Source organism: Oxyura jamaicensis, chromosome 1 (assembly GCF_011077185.1).
Source record: "Oxyura jamaicensis isolate SHBP4307 breed ruddy duck chromosome 1, BPBGC_Ojam_1.0, whole genome shotgun sequence".
NCBI lineage: Eukaryota > Metazoa > Chordata > Aves > Anseriformes > Anatidae > Oxyura > Oxyura jamaicensis.
In genome coordinates this window covers 161,043,899-161,065,293 of record NC_048893.1, presented here as the reverse complement: position 1 = coordinate 161,065,293, position 21,395 = coordinate 161,043,899, and the positions used below count along the sequence as shown (strand labels likewise).

At 39.4% G+C, this 21,395-nt stretch overlaps 1 protein-coding gene across 21 annotated transcripts in view; it reads left to right on the top strand.

The window, feature by feature from the left end:
- LMO7 (LIM domain 7) overlaps positions 1–21,395 on the top strand; it is a 130,336-nt gene that overhangs the window by 64,123 nt on the left and 44,818 nt on the right. For all 21 annotated transcript variants that reach the window (XM_035320429.1, XM_035320400.1, XM_035320540.1 and 18 more), the window contains one exon: positions 21,358–21,388. In XM_035320429.1, the coding sequence (XP_035176320.1) occupies positions 21,358–21,388 (31 nt within the window). The remainder of the gene's footprint in view (positions 1–21,357; positions 21,389–21,395) is intronic.

Below are 21,395 nucleotides of genomic sequence, written 5' to 3'. Positions count from 1 at the left end.
TTGTAAGTGTGGAAGGTTTTTGCTATGGACATTTTCATAGAATTGAGTAGTATTCACAGCAGCTAATCTTCCTGGGCATATCCATATTTTAAACATTAAAATTGGTGTGTTTATATAGCTTGTGACAACTCCTTTCAAGATCACACATTTCACATTTTACTTTTATCAATACCAATCACTGTCACACAGAGGTTAAAAAAGAAACAAAATTGAAATAAGTGTATTTCATCTGTCATGTCATGCTGTTGTGCTTGCTGTACAGTACTCACACGTGTCATTAATTTGCATAACTTTTAAATCATTCCAGTAAAACCATTGTAGGTAACAAAATGTTCCAGACTTTGGACCATGCCTTCCAGGAACTAACCTCCAACTCTTCAGTATAAACTCCATAAAATGTTGGGTGCGGTACTATATAATCTTTCAACTTTCTGTGAAGTTTCTGATCATGAAGAGAAATGTTTGAGATTGTTCACTTTTTCTGTTGAGTAGATTAACAGTTAATTTACATTTTTATGGGATTACATTCTTGATGGTATTTGATGATCATTTATCTATTTTATGAGATGATTTTGCTGAAAGAATGACAAATTTCTAGGTATATATGTACCTAGAAGCATACAGAAATGGTCTGAACAAGTTTGGAGAAAATGACATTAGTGTATGGTAGTAGTACTGAGAATAATTCCGTTATTTTTAGTGATATGTATCCATAGTCTTATTGGTATTTAAATACCTATGCTACAAAACTTAATGATTTGGTGAAGGAGGTTACAATAACTTCTTGCTAAAAGATCTTGGCTTCTTCAAAGTTGTCATTCTTGATCCTAATACACTTGAAAAGTATCTCTGGGTGGGGGGAAAAAAAAAGTTCTGTATCGCCACAGTGCTTTCAGAGACTTCAATTCTAATTTTTATTATCGGCTAATTGGAGAACTTAGATCGTATCCTTCAAGGTGGCATTAACAGGTTTTCTACTGTGTTACTACAGAACATAATGGTAATACAACAACAAATACCAATGTTTTTTGTGGAGCACATGTTGAAAAGGTTGCAGTTTTTTTTTTTTTCCGTTTTGTCACTGAGACCAGTTAAATGAAATTATGTCCTGTCACATGGTTAAAAGAAGACACTGGGCAGCTGGGTGGGGGGAAGACAACTAAACAGGCATGATTGGCCACATGAAGGTACGATCTTTTTACATTTCTTTAAATGATAGTTCTTTTATGTCTTTAAAATAAAAAGACACCACCACAAAACACAACTAGAGAACTCTTCTTCAGGCTGAAAAAGCTGGATTATCAAGCTCAGGATTTCAAAGCCCCAACCATCCTAGTAACCTTCAGTGAACTTGCTCCATTTTATTACTGCCTCCCATCCCCTGTCCTGGGGGACACCAGTCTAGAAGCATCAATATATATATTGTGGTGTAACAAGCCCTAAGGGAAGAGGGGATGAACACGGCCATCAGCCTGTGCCCATGCTCCCTTTTTGCACAGGTCCCCACCCCACTGTGCTGTGGCAAGGGTTAGTCCATCCCAGGGGCAGGACTCAGACTTTGTCCTCTCTGAAAGTCCGGAGGTTCCCGCAGAGCCAGTCCTCCTGCCTGCCCTGCTGTCTCCGACTGGCAACCCTGCCCTGCTGTGTATCGACTGCGCCCTCCCCATGCTCCTGTAGGCTCAGCAGCAGGGCGTATCAGAAACCAACTCAAAAAAAGATGTAAAAGTTGCTCTGGCAGGTTACTCAGACTAGAATAAGGAGGTTGAGTAATGCGGGCTATATTTCCTCTTTCCTTTCTCTTCTAGAAAAAGCATTCTATAAATGTAAACATGTACACACCTTTGAACCCAGTACGTAAAGATACTCATCAATTGACGTGGATTCCAATGCATGATATGATAAAGTATTTAACTGGGGTGGGGAAAGGGAGGCTAAGTTCAAAATACTTTTGCTTTGTCAAAAGATATTAAATTACAGACAGCCACTTGTGCCCTGTGAATAAGTGCTCAAATAGGCACGTCAGACTTATGATGCAATAATGTACGCTTCTTAACTCTGTGACCTGATGTTTATGAGATGCTGTCAGCAGTAATCATTTTCTAGGGTGAGAGATGTGCTTGGTAAAACACTACCTAAAAATGCCAAAGTTAAGAGAAGGCACAATATACTTATGTATGGTTTGACTTTAAGATGTGATCTGTTTCCATCCTAGAGCTGTGGAATTAGGGAATTACTGCTCAATTCTGTAAACTAATCCTAATCTGTCCAAATTTATGAGTATTCACAGATCTAGTAAGCCTCTTTTAATAATCTTTTGCAGGCTAATTTTTCAAAAATGTTATTCTTTATTTGTAGAAAATAGAAGGAAAACTTGGGTTACTTAAGTGAGAACAGAAAAATCAGGACAATTCCAATTTCATATAGAAAACGGTGAGCTCTGGAACAGCTGACACTGCCTAGGCCTGAAATAACATGCAGGGTTAGGAGTTTTAGTAAAAGTGTCTGTTCAGTGGCAGTCAAAGTCCCACACAGAAATAAAACCCAAATATTGCTAAGAATTATGAGAACTAGGAAAAACAATGGCACATTATTGTGCTGCTGTGGGTAATCTGGAGTTTGCTGGTGTCATAAATACCACCTGAAGCTTTGGACTTTGATCACTTTCCCTTTTGCCATTCTACCACCTCACCTCCCCAAATACCCACAAAATAGAACGATGGCATTGGGAGATCTTCATCCCTGTGACAATTCTCTGACTATAAGTAAGAATAGTTTCTGCTGCTGGTTTAAAAATGCCAGGAGTCCTTAGCTAGAAAGAGAGGTGATGGATGAAGAGGGGAGGTGGACAAAGCAATAAGCAACAAATGAACATAGAAACCTCACCAGCAAATGGTATGGCACAGTAGGTCAGCTAGTCTCTGTGTCTCACGCTATAAGAATAATCAACCAAATGAAGGGGTAGCAGGCTTCCTTCTTAAAAGAAGCTGAGTAAGGTAAAAGTTTGCTTGAGTTTAGAGGGTAGTGGGGAAGTTCATGGAAGAGAAATCTCTTAAGAGTTACTTAACACAGGGAAACCACATGTAGATTGGGAAGTGCCTGAGGGAGAAGCATCTTGCTTGGTCTATTTTTACTCTTCCTTAGGCAACCATTCAGGATCCCATCCTCCTGTGCAAAGTTGGCTAGACAGGGTTTTGATCTGGCCCAACGTGGACTCTCCTGAGTGAGCTTTTGGCAAAGGTCACATCCAGTGAAAGCTGGTTTTAACTTTTGTAAATTTTTGATGACTGCCTCCAAGAAAGCATGGCTGAGGAAAGAAATCAGGCACAAATTTTATGGAAGCAAATAATTTGATTTTCTAAATCACTCAAGCAATCTACTATTAAGTTTTAGCAAGTGTGGAATGTTGTATACAGAGAATGAAGAGGTGAATAAAACTGTTGTGGGGAGGGATTATACACCTTTTAATCTAGACCAGTATTTCACTACTTCTAGCCAGGTTTTGCTATTGTGAAAGGAAAAATATTATGAATTCTAAGAAATTTTAACTTTTATTTCATAAAACCGTTTGATATTTTAGTAAGAGCTTAATAAGAATAATAGGAATAGCTGAAGTTCTCTGCCAATAAGCTGGCACATATATTTGCATATGCTATATTCAGCATCACTACTGAAAATCTACATTTGCTCTAAAAAGATCAGTTAACTTAAGAGGATTTGTTACTGGTTTTGGCATGGGTAATGTAACTGGAAGATCACACATCAGATGGTTATACAGAAGGCACACCCACCCAGCTTGAATAAGCACAGAAGATGCATCAGTAATGATGTTCCTCTGCTGTGCTCGTCCTGCAAAACGCTTGCTTTTGCTGTGCAGAACACTTTATTCTTTGAAATACGGACTCTCGTATTTGATGTTGGTTGCTGTTGAGAAATCATAGAGACGCCACTTAACAGTAGTTACTAATTAGTGTTATTTGACATTTCATTATGATTTGTTCCTTCAAGAGGAAAATAATTATGTTGCAAAAGAATAACTTTTATAAGTAACATTATGTCCTTCTGAGACACTTTCCACTTTTAGCTGTGACCAAATTCTTCAGTTTAATTCAGTCTTTTTTAATACTATTGGGTATCTTTTAATACCCAATACTATTGGGTTATTTTCTAATAACCCACAAATGCATTCAACAAGTCAATTTGTTTAATTATGGCATAACCCATACAGAAATTTCCAGTTACTTGGGTGGTATAGTCAGTCTAGGGTGGCGATCACCACCAAAATAATGTGATTGTGCTTGTAAATTTCTTTTCATTTTTCTATTCAGTACTCTTTTTCATTGTTTGGGCAGGACTGTAAGCCTATGAATCCATGGGCTGATGGCAGCCAAGGTACAAGCCCACAGTCTTGAGCTTTGTTTGCTGGGGTCCACGTGAATGATGGCTGTGCAGTAGCTGCTTGCAGCTGTGCACCAGGCTCTGTGTGCAGGAGGACAAATTCAGCTCATCACATGCCTTCCCAGTATTGTTGTGGAAAGAGCATACAGTATTGCCTCAATTACTCAGAATAAACTAGGCAGGTAGCCTATGTTTGTACTGTGTCGGGTGTCTGCCAAAGTTGCTCGATAACTTTACTTCTTTTAATGGACAGTGTGAGTATTATCAAGAGAAAAGCTGGAGTGAAGTGCTGGTGCTTGTCGGTTTTGTCAGAAAGCATATTTGCGCAATAAGGTGCTGCAGTGAAAGGGCAGAGATGTGTGTGTGGGAGAAAGCTGGACAAGGTAAAAACAGAAGAATATGAAGGTAAGGGTTGGATTCACACTTGTGAAACTCAGTTCAAGTGTGAGTTGTGAAATCTTCACTGAACTCCAAGTGAAATAGGGCTGAGAAGAGAAAGGAAATATTACTTTTGAAAACAAACTTAATGTATCAAATATCTTTTCTTCCTAGAACTTTTTACCCCCTACCCTTTTTTTTTTTTTTTTCCAAACTATGAATTTTGCAATGAAAAAGTGCTGTGGCTTGAAAAACTGTCTAAATAGAAATACACACTGAACATGAAGATATATGAGGAGAATAAAAAAGTCCTGGTTCCCTCCAGCAACTCAAATACGAGCACACAAATGAAATTGGTGAAGTTAGAAGTAGGTCAAAAAGCAGAGACTTCTCTTTCCTAAGTAGCATAGGCTCTGAAGAAGAAAGGAGTATACTGGTACAGACAGTACACAGCTTCTCTTTGTTTTAAATTAACAAAGTAGATCTGTGCACTGAAGTGTACTGGGTTGACTTAGCTCCTGGGCTGTGGGAACAGCAGCATCTTTGGGAACACTGAGCTGCAGCCCAGAGCTTGTGTGTCATGGCTATGTGCGACTTTACCCCGCGTTTAGTGGCATCATGCCATGGCTTTGTCCTCGTCTTTCCCTGTCCGCAAAAGTTTTAGTATTTCTGTGCTGCTTGATGTAGCTGTCTAACCTGAGCTTTACTTAAATTGCTGTGTTGCTCTACACATCTTGTTAGAAGATAACATAGCAAGGACAAAATAAAGGAATTATAGTAAAATTAGATGCAAAGCTAACGTTAAAGAATACAGTTCTTTATTATTAACTGTGGTGGAGAAATGGATCTCAGCTGGTCACAGAAGCATAGCAACCTATTGTCAGCATCACCAAAATCCATCTTCCCATTCTCAAATGCAGCACCTCTTAGGGCAGAATGGTTTCATTTGCATACTCACAGGTGTTTTTCTCATTTTCATAGAGGAAACTGAACTGAAAGACTCTGCACGGGCTTAATCCCAGTCCAGGGGAAGTGGGGAAGCAATGAACACTCTGAGCTTCTTCTTTTTCTGTTATGCAGGAATGTATTTGCGTGGTTTCCTTTGTGCAAAAACGAAGATATATTACCGATCAGTCGGAGGCAGAAGCTTGCTTTTATTTCCTGGGGAAGGAATCTTTTTGATGGAAATGTACCCAAGGCATTGGTAGTTATGTAAGGAGCTTTTGTTTGTGAAATTTTTGTCAGGAAAGCAAATATCTTCATGCTCCTAGAAACTGTTTGGTCAGGCTTAATTGCATGTAGGTTTTGGCATACAGTGTTTAATGGAACATGTTCCTGTTATTTGTGCATCTGTAGACACTGGAGAGACTGGGTTCCTTGTGAGCTGAAATAAGTAGCAGTGAGAGTGGTGGAAGAAAATTACTGAACAGTGTTTTTTCTACCTTCATCCATGAGAAAATTCTCCAGCTAATTATTTCAGGTTACTTCAGCTCTTGGTACTGTGGCATCTTTGTCAATGTTATATATTTAATTATGAAAGCTGCTTTCAATTTCAAAACTAGTGTATTAAGGTCAATGTTTACCTGTAAAATATTCTAGAATCTGCATTTTCCTGTAAATGAAGAAGGCGTAGCATAATCTCAGTTTAAAGTCCTCTTACCGTAGGCGATTAAACATGCCACTGTTTCTGTGGTTTGGAAATAGCTTTCTGATCGCTCTCCAGCTAATTTGGGATAGGATACCTGATGAAGATGCTTTTTTCTCTTCTCATTCTCCATTGCTTGGGCCTCTCTGCCAGGCAACTTGCAAAACAAACAGCAACACTGGGGCAGCCTCAAAGAGTGCCTGCTTTGAAGTAGAAGACAGGTGACAGTTATAAAAGGTTATTCTTTAATGGTATTGCAAAATGTAGCTCTAGAGCTTTTCATACATTTCCTTATTAAATTGTGTAATGCCCTGATCCATACACAGAAGAAAATAGTGGGTAATTATTAGGGGAGAAAAAAAAAACTCATACTTTCCTTGGTGGTGGAGGATATTGCAGTAATTTGTTTATAGCTAGGATTTGAAAGTATCTAGTTTGTTGAATAGATTGCTTTTCAGTGATGGTCAAACTCAGTGAGATACAGGAATAAAGAGCATGAGGAAACTGGGATAGCCATAGAATTATAGAATGGCTTAGTTTGGAAGGCATTTTAAAGCTTATCTAGTTCTAACCCCACTGCCAAAGGCAGGTATGCCACCCACTAGATCAGGTTGCCCAGGGCCTCATCCAACGTGGCCTTAAACACCTCCAAGGATGGTGCATCCACAGCTTCTCTGGGCAGCCCCGTAGAAGACGGCAGAAAAAAAGTTGATTCATTAAATAAAGCAAATTGCAGCTTATACTAATATTTTTTTTGCTTTAAAAACAAACAAAAACACAAAACTGTACCTGCAATAAATCTGATAATTAAGAGAGTACATGATATTGTGTTCATGGAATAGAATTGTTTTGATTTGACTTTGATAATGACTACACTAATGCTAGCTTACCACTGGTGGTGCTCCCTGGCTGGTCTTCTGCTTGTGGAAGCACTTTGGCAAGGCTCAGTTATACATGTGAAATGCAGAATCTGCTGTGCTAACAAAAATTAGCAAAAATAAGTCTTTTTTTTTTTTTTTTTTTTTCCTTTAGGAGAGCATAATTTCAAAGCAGTTGTCATCTTTAGATGTTGCTCTGAAATGAGGGGCATGTTAGTGAACATACTGGGAAGGGGTAGTTGGTATGACATTCAGAATGAGTGTATTTGAGATTTTACACATTGTAAATGAGCACAAAATTAATTTAAATGTGTCTTCTTGTATGTTAAAAAAAAAAAAAGTCTGTTTACTTCACAAGCTGCAGATTTCTGTTCTTGTTTCAGCCTTTATCAGTGCTAAAATTCCAGTGTCACTGCTTAAAAAGAGAAAGGATTAGGGGTTGCTCGACAGGATGCTTTTTTTTTTTTTTTTTTTTTTTTTTTTCCCTTGCATAGAATCTCTCTTTAATGCATTGTTCTTTTTCTAATAGCTGTTCTTTGTGAAATATTGCCTGGTTTTTGTTGGTAACTTCATTACATAAAAAAGCTCAAATATATTCACCTGTGTACATGTCCTGTGTCTGTTAGCTGTTTCCCCCCACTCAGAGGCTTAAGTAACTGTGTAATTTTTAATAATGGTTCATATAATTATATACTTGATGCTCTGTCCAGAGTTCCTGCAACAATGCTGGATTTTTTTCCCTAGTGAAAGCTTCTGCAGTTTCTTTCCAGCCTGAAAAAAAAAATAAAAAAATAAAAAATGAGGTGCATACTTTTATATTTACTCAATGTGCTGTTTTCCAAGTGAGGAGCTTTAAATGCAGTGTGGTAGAGGCCTTAATATTCATAACCCTTATTTTTCACTGAGCAATAAATATCTGACTACTGAAGTGGTTCTGAATCAGTGTCTTCCAATAAATTAGCATCAAACAGATGGCTGATTTGTTATAGCATGAGCTGTTTTTGATGGAACTGATTTATGTTATTAGAAATGAGGCTTGCATAACTTACACTGCAGTATAAGCTGTTTTTGAGTACTCAAAGAACTTGTACACTATACTATGCCATTAATGTATTTCCATAATGATGATGATGACTGTTGCATTTTTCTACCTTCACTTGCTGAAAAAGACATCTAGAATACTGACTAAGATACAGACTTCAGCAGATTAATTGGATCATGAACTGCATCTGTACTGACATGTAGGAAGGATAACACGTAAAGAGCACTCCAGCTATGTTTTTCATGGCTGCCTTCTCCACCTGTCTATTGCTATGCAGCAAGAAAGGGAAAGTATACTGCAAAAAGTTAGTGTAGGTTTTTATTGCCAGCCAGTGTTGCGTGGATAACATGGGTCAACATTTTGCCACCTGGCAACCTTGAGCATTATCATTGTGTTTGCTTATCTCTCACATATGCTTTCTCTGGGTCAAAGGATGAAGGTGTTTCCATCCCGTTTGTTTCTCCTGCACTTTATGATGGTTGTCTCTGAGTCAAGAAGTGCTTTAGTTTTGCTGTACTTTGACACCCTACTCCTAAATCATCAGCAGAGACTGATCTATTCTACTTGTTGGAGAATGATACTGATTACTCCTCTATTGCACCAAGTTAACTTCTACTTGTAGGTCTGTTACATAGTTCTGTTAGTTTGGTGGTGAAAAGAGAAGGAGACCTTGGAAGTTATCCTAAATCTTGCTGTTGCAATGTGCACCATGGAGATGAGACCTGTGAGATCCTTCACTAACTGCAATTCATTTCAGGTAGGCTAGCAACTCTATAAGTAAATGTAATCAAGAGGAGAAACATCCGATTAGTTTTATCAAATTACCTATGCATTTCTCATTCTGTCTATAATAGAAGTCTTCACTGGGGGATGATAAGGCCTTGTCTCTTCATTGAATTGGAAAACAGTGAATACAGCCACAGAAGTGTTACTTTGGGACTTCTAAATTCAGAGGACTAAAAGCTTGAGTTCAAAAGGGCTGTTTCCACAGACACCTCCAAGGTATCTAGTCTGGATTTAGTATTTGCTAACGCAATGTGCGGACTCTTCCCTAAGAAGCTGAGCCGTATTGCTTGCTGTTGCAATTGACATACTTTGAAGTTTAATCATTAGTTTGATATAATCTTTGCAATGATTAAATGCAATAATGATTGCAATTCACAGCCTTTATAAGAGATCCCTTTATAGAGATATGTTTAAGCCATGAATTCCTAGATAAACTTTTAGGTTTCTATTAATCTTATCAGGTTTAAAATTTCTGCCCAGTTGTTGTGTGGAAATTAGAATCATTAGGGTTGGAAAAGACCTCCAAAATCATTTGGTCCAACCATCACCCTACTACCAGTGTCACCTGCTAAACCATGTCCCTAAGCACCAGGTCCAACCTTTCCTTGAACACCCCCAGGGACGATGACACCACCACCTGCCTGGGCAACCCATTCCAATGCCTGACTGCTCTTTCTGAGAAGAAACGTCTCCTCATTTCCAACCTAAAACTGCCCTGGTGCAACGTGAGGCCATTCCTTCTAGTTCTATCACTAGTTCTCTGTGAGAAGAGGCTGACCCCCAGCTCCCCACACCTTCCTTTCAGATAGCTGTAGAGGATTGTTAGGTAGAAGATCTCTAGATTAACCTATTCCAGAGCCTAAGTGTTGTTTCATTATCCAGGCTTTGCAGTTTGAACGACTTCTGGGAACGATAGCTTACAACCACCATGTGTGTTTTAAGGAGCCTACTTCTGGCCAGACAGTTGGGGAAATTCTGCAGATGGCTAACTGCAGTTTCCAGGAGTTAGTGTATATAGTATCTACTTTCTCATGAGAAGGAAGATTCCTAATTTAGCATTTACTCATACACTCATTAAAAATGTTGGGAATATTGCCATGGCCTCACTTGGAGCAGAATTGGATCCTTTTGTTCCACTCCTTCCCTACCACCAGATTGAGTTGTAATAGCTTGTTGGAGAATTTTGGTGGTGTCTTAATTGGTGTATTAAGCTTTTTTCCTCAGTCATCAGTTTCATGGTACAAATTACATACTTCATGAGTATCCGTGAAAAGAGATGGTGTGAGATCATCTACAGTTTTGTGGTTGGGATAGTTTTTCCATATCATTAATTTTGTTCAAGGTTTTATTTTCAGACTCCTTTAAGTTGACAACAGAAACTCTAGTACATTTGGTTTCAGTAGGCTGGGATGCTTGGAATATTGCTTGATATATATTCTCCAACTCCAAAGGTATATGGTCATAGTGGGGGGGGGTGGGTGGGTGGGGGGGTGGGGAGAGGGCTGGGGGAGGTGATTTTTTTTTTTTTTTTAATTTTATTTTATTTCATTTTCCTCCCCCTTTTTGCCTCCCACACAGACTTTCTAACATTCTGGCAAAGCAAGTATTTGGACTTTTACCCATTCTCTCACTTTGCAGTAAAGAAGCATTCATTTTTCCAACATTAAAAACTTGGCCAGAAAACTTGCCCTCAAATGCTTAATGTTTTGAGCAAATGTTTGAAAATACCCTCTATCTGACTTGGCTGCTTAAAGCAGTTTTAAAGTGCTTTTGTCCACTGGGGTGGACAGATTCTTTTTCCACCAAAAAGCAAATACTTATCCAGTGATATTGATGGGAACAAACTGAGTTTAGTCATTTCATATGTTACAGAAATAAATCTGAAGCTATAAGGAACCAGAATAAGAATAGTTACATTCTTAAGTAGCTCCATTACATGGACATGTTGCAGGAACTGAGGACAGAAGGTGAGAATTCTAGCAAATATGGAAAATAGAATCTGCTCATCTTAGATCTTGTCTGCTCCCTGAAAAAAGAGGGCATGTTTTTGCTAAGAGTTAGTTAAAAAATTCACTTTATGAAGTTTTTTTTTTTTTGAATTTTGTTTCTGTTTGATGCCATGGCTTCTTGGAGAGCTGTTGAAGAGATGTTCTCTTCCAGCATTTTTTCCGATAAGGCTGAATAAATAGACATTTAATTCTGCATTCATTGAAGGGCTCTTTCCTAGTTCTGAATCTGTCTTCCCAAATGAAGGCAGATGAAAAAAGGTAGGAAATATTGAAGTCTGATTTGTATTTCTGTGATCTACTTACCTCACTTTTTTTGGGTACACGTGCTTCAACTCAAGTTGATAGAGAACTTTCTCTCATAGAGAAAAGTCAGGTTTCTTTTGTGTAATGTTTTTGTGCTCTGTGTGGTGAGTGATGATGTGATCTGTGTTGCTAGAGTAACTCAAAGAAATATAAAGAAAATAAGGCAAAATCTTAAAAAGGAAGCATTATAACTCCTTCAGTGCTTTTTGATTGTGAGATATTTTGCCAAAATATTACCTACAAAACCCAGTAGTCCTTTGAAGTTTTTATTCCAAATGTAGACATTAAACTTAAATCACTACTGCATGGCTGGATCCTTATGTTTACTTAAGGACAAATTCCAACATAGCTTTAACTTTTTTTCCAAAATATTTATCATGGGATAAATTGTACTTACCCTTGTACCTCCATTTTGTCATGTTTCCTCCGTCAATTTCTATAAATAGATCTAAATTACTTTAAAAATATCAGTTTCATGATATTTTCCCCAGAAGCTGTGCTTTTAGTAATCCTGCTTTAAAATGTTAAAGTATTTGTTCTTTAACACTGAGACAAAAGTTGAAAATATAGAGGGGCTGGGGTTGACGCTGTCCTGGTTGCCAGTTTCAAATATTTGTCTTCATCCAGCATTGAAGGATCGGCAATATTCATGTCCATGTTCAGACAGTTCAGGCTAGTGGATGTTCCATCAGCCGCAGTTTTTGTAATCTTAGTTATTTTGTGGTGCAAAGGAATGGGAAAGTCCAGCCTTTATAGCTGGGTTGGTTACCTCTTTTCACCTAGCAGCTGCCAAAAGGCATGTCCTTTCCTGTGTAAGGTAATACAGGCATCCAAAATAAGATAACCAGACTATGGTTAGGTAGTCAGAGAATCCAGAGATTCTCCAGGGAATATTTTGTGTTGAATGGTAAATAAACCTTGTCCTCCACTGGCTCCCATGCAGAGATGGTGATTAGAGTGGACTAAAGACTGGACCACCTCCCATTCAGGGGCCATAGCAGAGGCATATGTAGTTTTTTCTCCAAACTAGTAGTGAGTCACCTCTATGCACTGAATTGGTTTTTGTATATGCGTTAGAACAGCAACCAAGTAAATACCTGTTTGCACTGTTGAAACTCAATATGAGCACAGGCATGAGCATAGTGATACTTGGTATAAGTTACTGCCAGTCATCTTTTTTTCTTTGTCAACCAATATGTTCTTTGCCAAATATGAGGTATAACTTACATTGTATAGACATGATGTTTTTAGACTTTTCTTTGTACCCCTAGAAATTAAATAAACCTTCTGAAGTTACTATTATGTATTATGAACCATAGTAAAATCTTTTGCTTGTACTCAAGGAGTTTGTATATCACCACCTGTTTGCTTGACACACACACACACACACACACACACACACACACAAAAGGATTATATTTACTGAATCTTTTTCAGAGCATGGGGCAAGGCAGGAGATTGAAGTCAGAGTTTATTTTCTTATCTGATTATATAGTCTATAGGAAAAAAAAAAAATCGCTGTCTCTCTGAGTAAGCAAAGATGGATAACCTGCCAAATCCTACGTATTCCTCAGGGACCACTACTGAATGCTTTATCCGAATTGAACAATTGTATTAATCCTGGGGGTTGAGGGCAAAAGAGTGCACACAGGCAGTTGCTAGGGAATGGTTGGTACATGGAAAATTTTTACCCTAGCTTACCTTGCAGTAAGTTGTTTATCTATACCCTGAGTTGGTGCAGAGGTGTCTGAGCAATACTCAAAGGGAATAAATGAGTCAGTATTGAGGGCTATTCTACAAAATTACCTCTAGTATCTGTCTGTGGGAAGAGGGGATGTTGAAATGCTGTCATTAGATGGAGGAGTGGGAGTGAAAAGGACAACAGTATTGGAAATATTTAATAATGGCAAAGAGGCATCAGGCAATAGAGGAAAGTGAATATTGGTATTGCCTTGAAAAAATGCTAACTGTGCGTTGCCATGGTTGCTGCAGTTCAGCTAAAGCAAGTAATATACTTTATACAGATTTTTTTTTTTTTTTTTTTTTTTTTTTTTGCGGCTTGCTGTTGAACTATTTCTGTGCTAGTTAACAGTTGTACCTTCATGTATTCTTTTATGCATTCCTAAAATCTTACAGGATTGCATTGAATTGCCTATTTTGATACTTTTTATTCAGAGCGACCCCACAGATATACCAGCTAGTCCTTTTGGAAAGAATGCTAATGTGCCATGCATGTTCCACATATCATAGGATATCCTGAGTTGGAAGGGACCCTTAAGGATCATCAAGTCCAACTCTTGACACCGCACAGGTCTACCCAAAAGTTCAGACCATGTGACTAAGTGCACAGTCCAATCTCTTCTTAAATTCAGACAGGCTCGGTGCAGTGACAACTTCCCTGGGGAGCCTGTTCCAGTGTGCAACCACCCTCTCTGTGAAGAACCTCCTCCTGATGTCAAGAGGACACATATGGACTTCTATTCAGATTAATCTACAAAATTGACACAAGTTGGTGTAGTTTGGTAGAGGTGACTGAATGCAGGGAAAGGTTCTTCAAAACCGTATGCAATAGAAGTTAATGTAGATGAACCATACAGAAAAGGAGCAATCAATAATGCCATGCTAATGATATTAAAGAACGTTGAAGTATTTCTAATACATTAAAATTTGAGCAGAAGGATGCAGGTACCTCTCAGTCCCCTCTTTCTCTGTCAGCTCTTACTGCAGCAATGATCCCTCCCTCTCCCCCTGCCAAGTCCTGACCCGTGAGAGAAACTAGTGTTATCAGCCAGGCTCCTCCACACAGCCTTGTTCTTCTGGCTCTGTATTTTGTGGATTTGGTGTGGGGTGTGGCTTTTTTTTTCTTTAATTTATTTGACAGGTATGTTGCCTGCCCTGCAACATCCTGAATGTTAGTTTCCTCTTGGGGAGAGCCCATGGTTTATGCTGAGATATGAGGAAGCTGGCAGAAATGGGCCACCCAGGGAGGGGCTGGAAAAGAGCGTGAGGAAATGGATGATATGAGTGTCCTGTAACTCACCAGGGTTGATGCGCGTTTCTAGAAGTGCCTGTTTTTGTTTTGATAAGAGATTTAAGAATAGCACGGGAGCATAATGGGTGAGATCAGCAAGGAAGCACCATACTGGAGAGGCAGTCCAAAGGCACGGGCTCTGAGGCGATGGACAGGGCCATGTTCCCATGGAGGGTGTTGGTCGGTTGAATTCCCTCACCGCCTTTCCCCTCTTGGGCATCCTTCTCTTCCCCACCCCTTGGCCCCTTCATTAGCAGGGCAGGGTGTGGGGTGGGGACAGGCTGCTCAGCCACCAGGGCTCATGGAGCTCCTTGCTGCATGCCGGTGGTTTTGTAGGGGCATGGAGAAACGCTTTCTGCCGTCATTTTACACCTGACACTGTATACGGTTACAATGTAAGTGGCACGGGGGTGCGGTGGTTATGTTGCTATGGAAAATACATGTGCTTTTTGTATTTATAGAGCAGTCGAGTAGGAAGGTGCGTTCTCAAAAGCTGTTCTCAAACGCTTCTGCCTTAACCAGACCATTCTGTTTCCAGCAATCTCAGCGGCGAGCTGTGGCTCTCAGGGCTGAGTATCAGTTCGTTAAGTATCCAAGTGCTGGCTGGAGGAATGTCCTCATGTTTCCGTACCCATGCTGCAGTCCTGTCGTCCATTGAAGCCTTTCTATTCTGAGCAGCATGCGGGAATTCAGTGAAATCCGATAACTGCAATATTAATAGCAGTTGAGTAGGTGTCCAAAGAGGTTAAAACTTAGCACGAGCCCGCTGCTAGTTGGACAGACGGCGTTTGTCTCCTGTGTGGCTTACCTCGGCGGGGGTGGAGATCCCTTTGAACCCTCCAACGTCTTCCTCAGATGCGTAAGTGAAGGTGGTCGGTGTTGGGCTGGAATGCCTGGAGCTCAGCAAGGAGGCTTGTTCTGCCCCTAGGTCAGGACAATGCTTCCCCAAGCCCTTCAGAGGGCATCTAGGTGGTGGAACCACTGCCTGGGTGGGTAGAAAAGTGAGAAGGAGAGCACCGATACTTCTGTTGAAACTGAAATCTGTTTTCTGTTTAAGTCCTGTGTTAGTAAGAAATGTAGCATGGAGGAAGGGATGGGAAACAGATAGCTTTGGCAGCTGTCGGTTTGTTTGGGGTACTCGTCACCAAGGGAAGGGTTTGGCACTGGGCACGGTGCATTTGTCACTGGCACATTCCTTTCTGTCAGTGGGAGTGTCTCTGTCCCTTCTTCTTCTCTGTAAATGGAACCAGAGTTATCTTATCTCTCATGACCACATCATTCACTACTACTCAGCAGATAGCTCATTTAGGGGAAGGGGATTCTCTGATATAGCTAGATTTTGTTAATTCTCCCTCTATCTGCATTTCATATGCATTTCTACACTAGAAAGACCTTCAGAAAGCCATGTTTTCTGAAAGGGCTGCTGTAAAATCATCTTCCAAGATTTTGCTCCGATGTCTTGTAACTTGATTTTGGTCTTAAGCTCCATGTTGATTTTCTCTTTGGAAAGCAACAAAGTGTCAAAGTAGAGCTGTTGCCATGAATTGATGGCTTCTGGAGTTTAATATATATTAGGATGTTAGGAAAACAAAATCCAAACCATTGGGTATGTTTAATAAAAGCTTTTAAATCAGTCAACCTAAACATAGCTACTTATAATACACTGCTCTAGTGTACAGAGACTCAGAAGATAGATGTATGCAAGTGTTAGCATTTCCAGTGATATGTTTTATGATTTGTTAAAGTTGAGTTGATTTTTCTTCAACTACTATAATCTGCTTGCTACTGTAAGTTGTATGACTGTCCTGTACAATTTTTATTTTTGAAATACCTCAAAGTACATCAAAATAACAAAGCTTTCCCTGCGCCTCAAAACCAAGCACCTCTTTGCTGCCATGTGGCCATGTGCTGCTTCTGCTGTTGTGCTGAGGCAGTATGGGGCTGTACGAGTGTGGCGTAAAAGAGATGAGTGAGCTAATTGGGGCATTAAAAATGTATATTAGAAAAACCCAAACAGAGAAACTGGCTCAGCCCCGTGGTCCTGATTCACAGTGTGATTCAGAGCTCTGTTGGCATAACCACAGGGCGGCAAACAGAGGCAGCTGGAAGGGGAAGGGAGACCAGGAAATCCTGAAGGTAGAGCTGCTGCCAAAGCCTTTGTGTTGTCAGGCAAGGGCCTTAGTGACTAATTTTGCTATTTAACCTTGAGCAAACAGTGGAGCTGAGAATAAATTCCTTGAGCTGTAGCTCAGTCTGCTGATCTGCCATGTCCCTTTCTTTTATTCTCATAGAGTGGTCCTCATTAGAGAAATATTCCTCCCTTGGTGATGACTGGGTGTGAGCGATGTGTGTGAATGTGCATTTTGTTCAAACGTAACTAAGGTATTTGGTCTCTAAGGATTTCATCTACTAACAAGTGAAAGCTATTTTTGTCCCATTTGTCTTTTTTTTTCTGTTTGCTAAATGATTGACGTAGATCAGATGACTTACACAGAAGGTATTACTTCTTCATGGGTGGTTATTTCACATCTTTTGGAGCAGTGTTCAGCTTGGAATTGTGCAGTTATTCTTCATAATTATAATATCTCACACGTTATGTCATGGCCTTTAGACTTTCATGCTTCATCTGATGTATATTATCCAGGATAGCTAACCTCGAAGTTGTACATAACTATCGACAGTGGTTTCAATAAAAGTTTAAGGTTCATTCTTACATGAATTAGAAGCTGCAGTTTTTTAATTTGAGACCTCAATGTTAGTTGGGGTTTGACATTGAGATTAGATTAGGCAACACAGAGGATCAGAACTGTGTTTCTTTAAATTTCAGAATAAACACTAAAACCATTGTGGCTGTGGCAGGAGCAGACAAAGCATACATACGCAATAAGATTACTTCTGTAAAATCTCAGCTGCCCTCTTTAGCAGATTCCATTTCTTTGTTCAGACATCTTTACTGAAGTTGTATTGTTAGTGAAATGAGAAATAAAAACCTTTGGGAAAATGAGGATAATGTTTGAAGTGACATGAAATGATTTAGTAAGCAGTGTGGAATTGTCATTTGGACAGGATCAAGCTTCTTTCAGCAGATTGTTTTTAAGATGCAGCTTTGGCTGTACCCTCCTGAGTAAAGCAGCAGCCTGCTTATAAGTTTCAGCACAATGGCATTCATTTATTCAAGGCAGAAATTAGGTTACACAGAATAACATTTTCATAAAGGCTATAGTTTGCACCAGCTAGGCACTATCATCATTTTGAATAAAAACATCAAAAAGCAACTTTCCTTCAGAATTGTTCATTGTAGGATTGCTTGTTTGCATTGATGAAAATACTTCAAGTTGGTTACCTCTACCTGTTGCAAGAATAGCTTTCATGCAACAAATGCCTGTATAACCAGTGCTGTGTGTGCACTTGGACTTATGTTCAAAATTAGGTTATAATTGTCCTGGTGTGTTTAAAAATATTAAATCTGCATTTCTGAAGTTCTTGCATTCCATCTTCTAACCTATTTCATCAAATACAGTGCGAGAATGTCAGGGTTTTGGCCACATTTTTAGAGCTAGGCAGCCTTGTGTGAGAAGAGAGCAGAGGTGAGAGCAGGAGCTTGCTTTTGGATTGTCAGAGAAGGTAGGTTCCTGCCTCCTCACACAGCAGCAAAGAATTTGCTGTATTTCAGAGGAGGCCGTCGCCAGTTATGGCTTCTAGCTTTGTGTTGCTGCTATGATCCGTAGTTTTTCAGACCTACCCATTAGACTATTCTTTGCATAGAATCATAGAACCATATTGGAAGGTCCCTTCCAACCCAAACTGGAATATCTAACCCAAATTTAAAATCTAATTCCAGCCCCCTATGGACAGTGCAGGGTCACCTTCCACTAGACCAGGTTGTTCAAAACCCCAGCCAACCTGCATAGTACTGCATAGTATTTACATTTTGGTGATAGCTCTTTATGAAGGAGAAACTCTGTTAATATAACTATTTCATGTTGTATTTCCACAACATTCTAACAATATGCTATTTTAAATGCAATATACTGGGGAATAACTTGGCTATGGCTTGTGCACACATAGCTTGGATATGGTTTAAGCTTGGCCAAGATGTAGATGTAAGAGGCTTTTATGTCACTGAGAAGGTAGCAAACAAATCCAAACTACATCTTTTGCAAGTTGCACACCTCACAAAGGAGAAGCAGCTGTGAAGTCTGTATGTGACAACATTTTTATGACATTCCAATAAGATGACAGCATTGGCTTTTTTGATTTTTTTGGGAAAAAAATAATGTTAAATGTACACAGGTTCTCAGACAATGCATTAATCACCTAGAGTCCCCTTTTTTCCTTATGTAAGGGCTGTCGAAGAATTAATATATACCTATATAAATGAGGAACTGATTGCTCTAGATTAGCAGGGGTTTTCTTGCTTTGTTTGTTCTTATGCTTGGCTACATCTATTGTGACATATTGCTTAAAAGGTTCAGAAGCTAACGGGCATAGTTCAAAGACAGAGCAGTAACGTAAGTAAAGTCACAAATCTGGAAAAGCTGTACTGAGTAAACAACTTGACAGTTTGTTTCCGTTGTTAGCCTAGCAAACATGTGAATGGAGCATTGTCTCCCATTTGTGTGTGTGTGTGAAATAGTTCTCTGCCTGCATTTTGGGCAAACCATACTCACTGGTTTATGTGAATATATTTAAGTTTTGCACTGTTTATAGCCCAGGTACATAGGCATCATTATGCACATGATTATTCAAATTTAGGCAATATATAAAAGATAAAAGCAGTGGAGTGTTCTTCCTGTTGCAAATAATTGACCTAAGTGATCCTAGAGAACTCAAAGAGCAGAAGTGGACACCATGTTCAATCATGGAGCTTCCTTCTGAAAGTTGGTGTGACTAGCAATCTCTTAGATACGGGCCACAGCTGACTAAAGGCAGATTTTTTCACTGCTTACTAGGCTGCAAATGTGTGGAAGCAAACTTTAAGGCATCCTTAGCAAGGGCATACATGGACTCTGCTTTTACAATTGCAAATAATGAAGGAAATTCTGCCCTAATGAAAGGCTCTTAGACCTTGGAACTAAAGAGACCTTTAAAACGTTCTCCTTCAGGCATGGAAAAAGTTATGCTGATACACAGCATCACAAGAACAATTTTCCTTTTTCTGCTTGGTAACCAACCTACCTCTAGTCAGTTCATTAGATAACAGCCCTAGCATGTACAGTATTATCTACATCTGCAAAGATATCCATGTACTGATGAAAAGGAAGAAAAAATTCTCAAATTTCATGCCCTTTTAAAAAACCAAAAGGCAGTGTGTTTCAGAAGGGGTTTTAAAACATATTTGCAAATATTTGACATTAGAAGAGATGCATTTCTCCTTTCTATGAGAAATATGTTGCTTGCTACAAAACTGGTGTCACCTTCACAACGTGATGTTGAGGAAGTCTCAGGCAGGCATTGTGCAGGTTGGGTGCACGATGACTTCATGCTCTTGGCTGTGTGATTTCTTCATGGTGTAGCGGATGGGCATGGCAATCCCAGCTGGCCTGAGTGGTAACAAACACTCCTCAAGATAAGAGGAAAGAGAGGGAGGGAAATCTTTGTGTGGGCTGGTTGTCACGTTGCACTGAGTATCATGTTTCCCTAATGAGTGCTGTCTATGCTGACCAGGTCCAGTCATTTTGCTAGCTCGTTAACTACTGCACAGTGCATTTTACTTTTTCCTTGCACCCTTTGACTAACTTCTTCCTAGGCAGCCAGCCAGAAACGGGCTATGTGACCTGATGCATTGTGGGTCTGAACTGCGACTCTGTGTAGGACTTTCTGCCACCATATATTGATTCCTCACTTTTTCTCACTTTTTTTTTGTTGTTGTTGTTGGAATCTCCCTGCTCTGTCATGTGTTGCTTTGCTGCTGAGGCAGCCCAAAACCAAAAGCATCTTGGGCATGAGATGTTATTTAAATGGGTCAGAAGCGGTTTTCCCCTCCTTACCTGCTGGCAGTGAGGATGGGAGTGTGGCACGGCTGCTCTCTGCAGTCCAGCTGTGGATATTTACACTTGAGGACTGAACCGGTGGTACCTCTTGTCTGGGAGACTCCCATCAGAGAAGTTTCTTCATGTTCTTAAAAGGAGTAGCTGGAGAACAGGATCACTATGGGTGTGCATTGGTATGCTTGCAAAATGTGCCACAAATCACTCATTTAAAAAACAAAGCAAAACACTAATGTTAGTGCTTGTATCTTTTTATTATTATTATTATTATTATTATTATTATTTTTTGGAGAGAGATGTCTCACATGAAAGCAAACCAAAACCCTCCTTCCAACCCTGCAGCAGCTCTCTCCGGATGTCCCAGTTTCAGATGTTCACTTAGATATTTTTTTTTTTGTCTGAAAAAAATCTTTTTAGATTGAAGTGTCCTGCACAACTATGAGGCAAATATTTTGGAAAATATAATGCTACTTCACCACCCTCCCACCACCCCCTAGTTGTAGCAATTGAATTTGCTTTCATATGGAACCAAAGCTCTTCCTGGATAATAAAAACTATATTGCCCAAAGTCATTAGCTTGCTTTCCACTTTTTTGTAGTTGTTGGTAACTAAAAACCTTGGCTAATTAAAAAAGCCTAGAGCCTTTCTGAACTCCTTTCAAATCAGAAACTAAAATGTTTTCTTGCTTTATATATAATGATTGAAATAGTATGGAGTTATGCCTGAGAATTCAAAGCACATTGCTTTTTATTTCTTTTGGAAGAGTCATAGTTTCATATTTTATACTAGTTTCTAGTTGGATTTCAAACCATTTAAATGTTGAATAATAATTAAGTTTAAGTAAGTGATTTTAAAACTTCCTTTTGTTTTCTTTCTTTCTCATTCCCTGCCCTGCTTCAGACCAGAGGAGACCAACAGAAGAGTGAAAAATGTAAGAT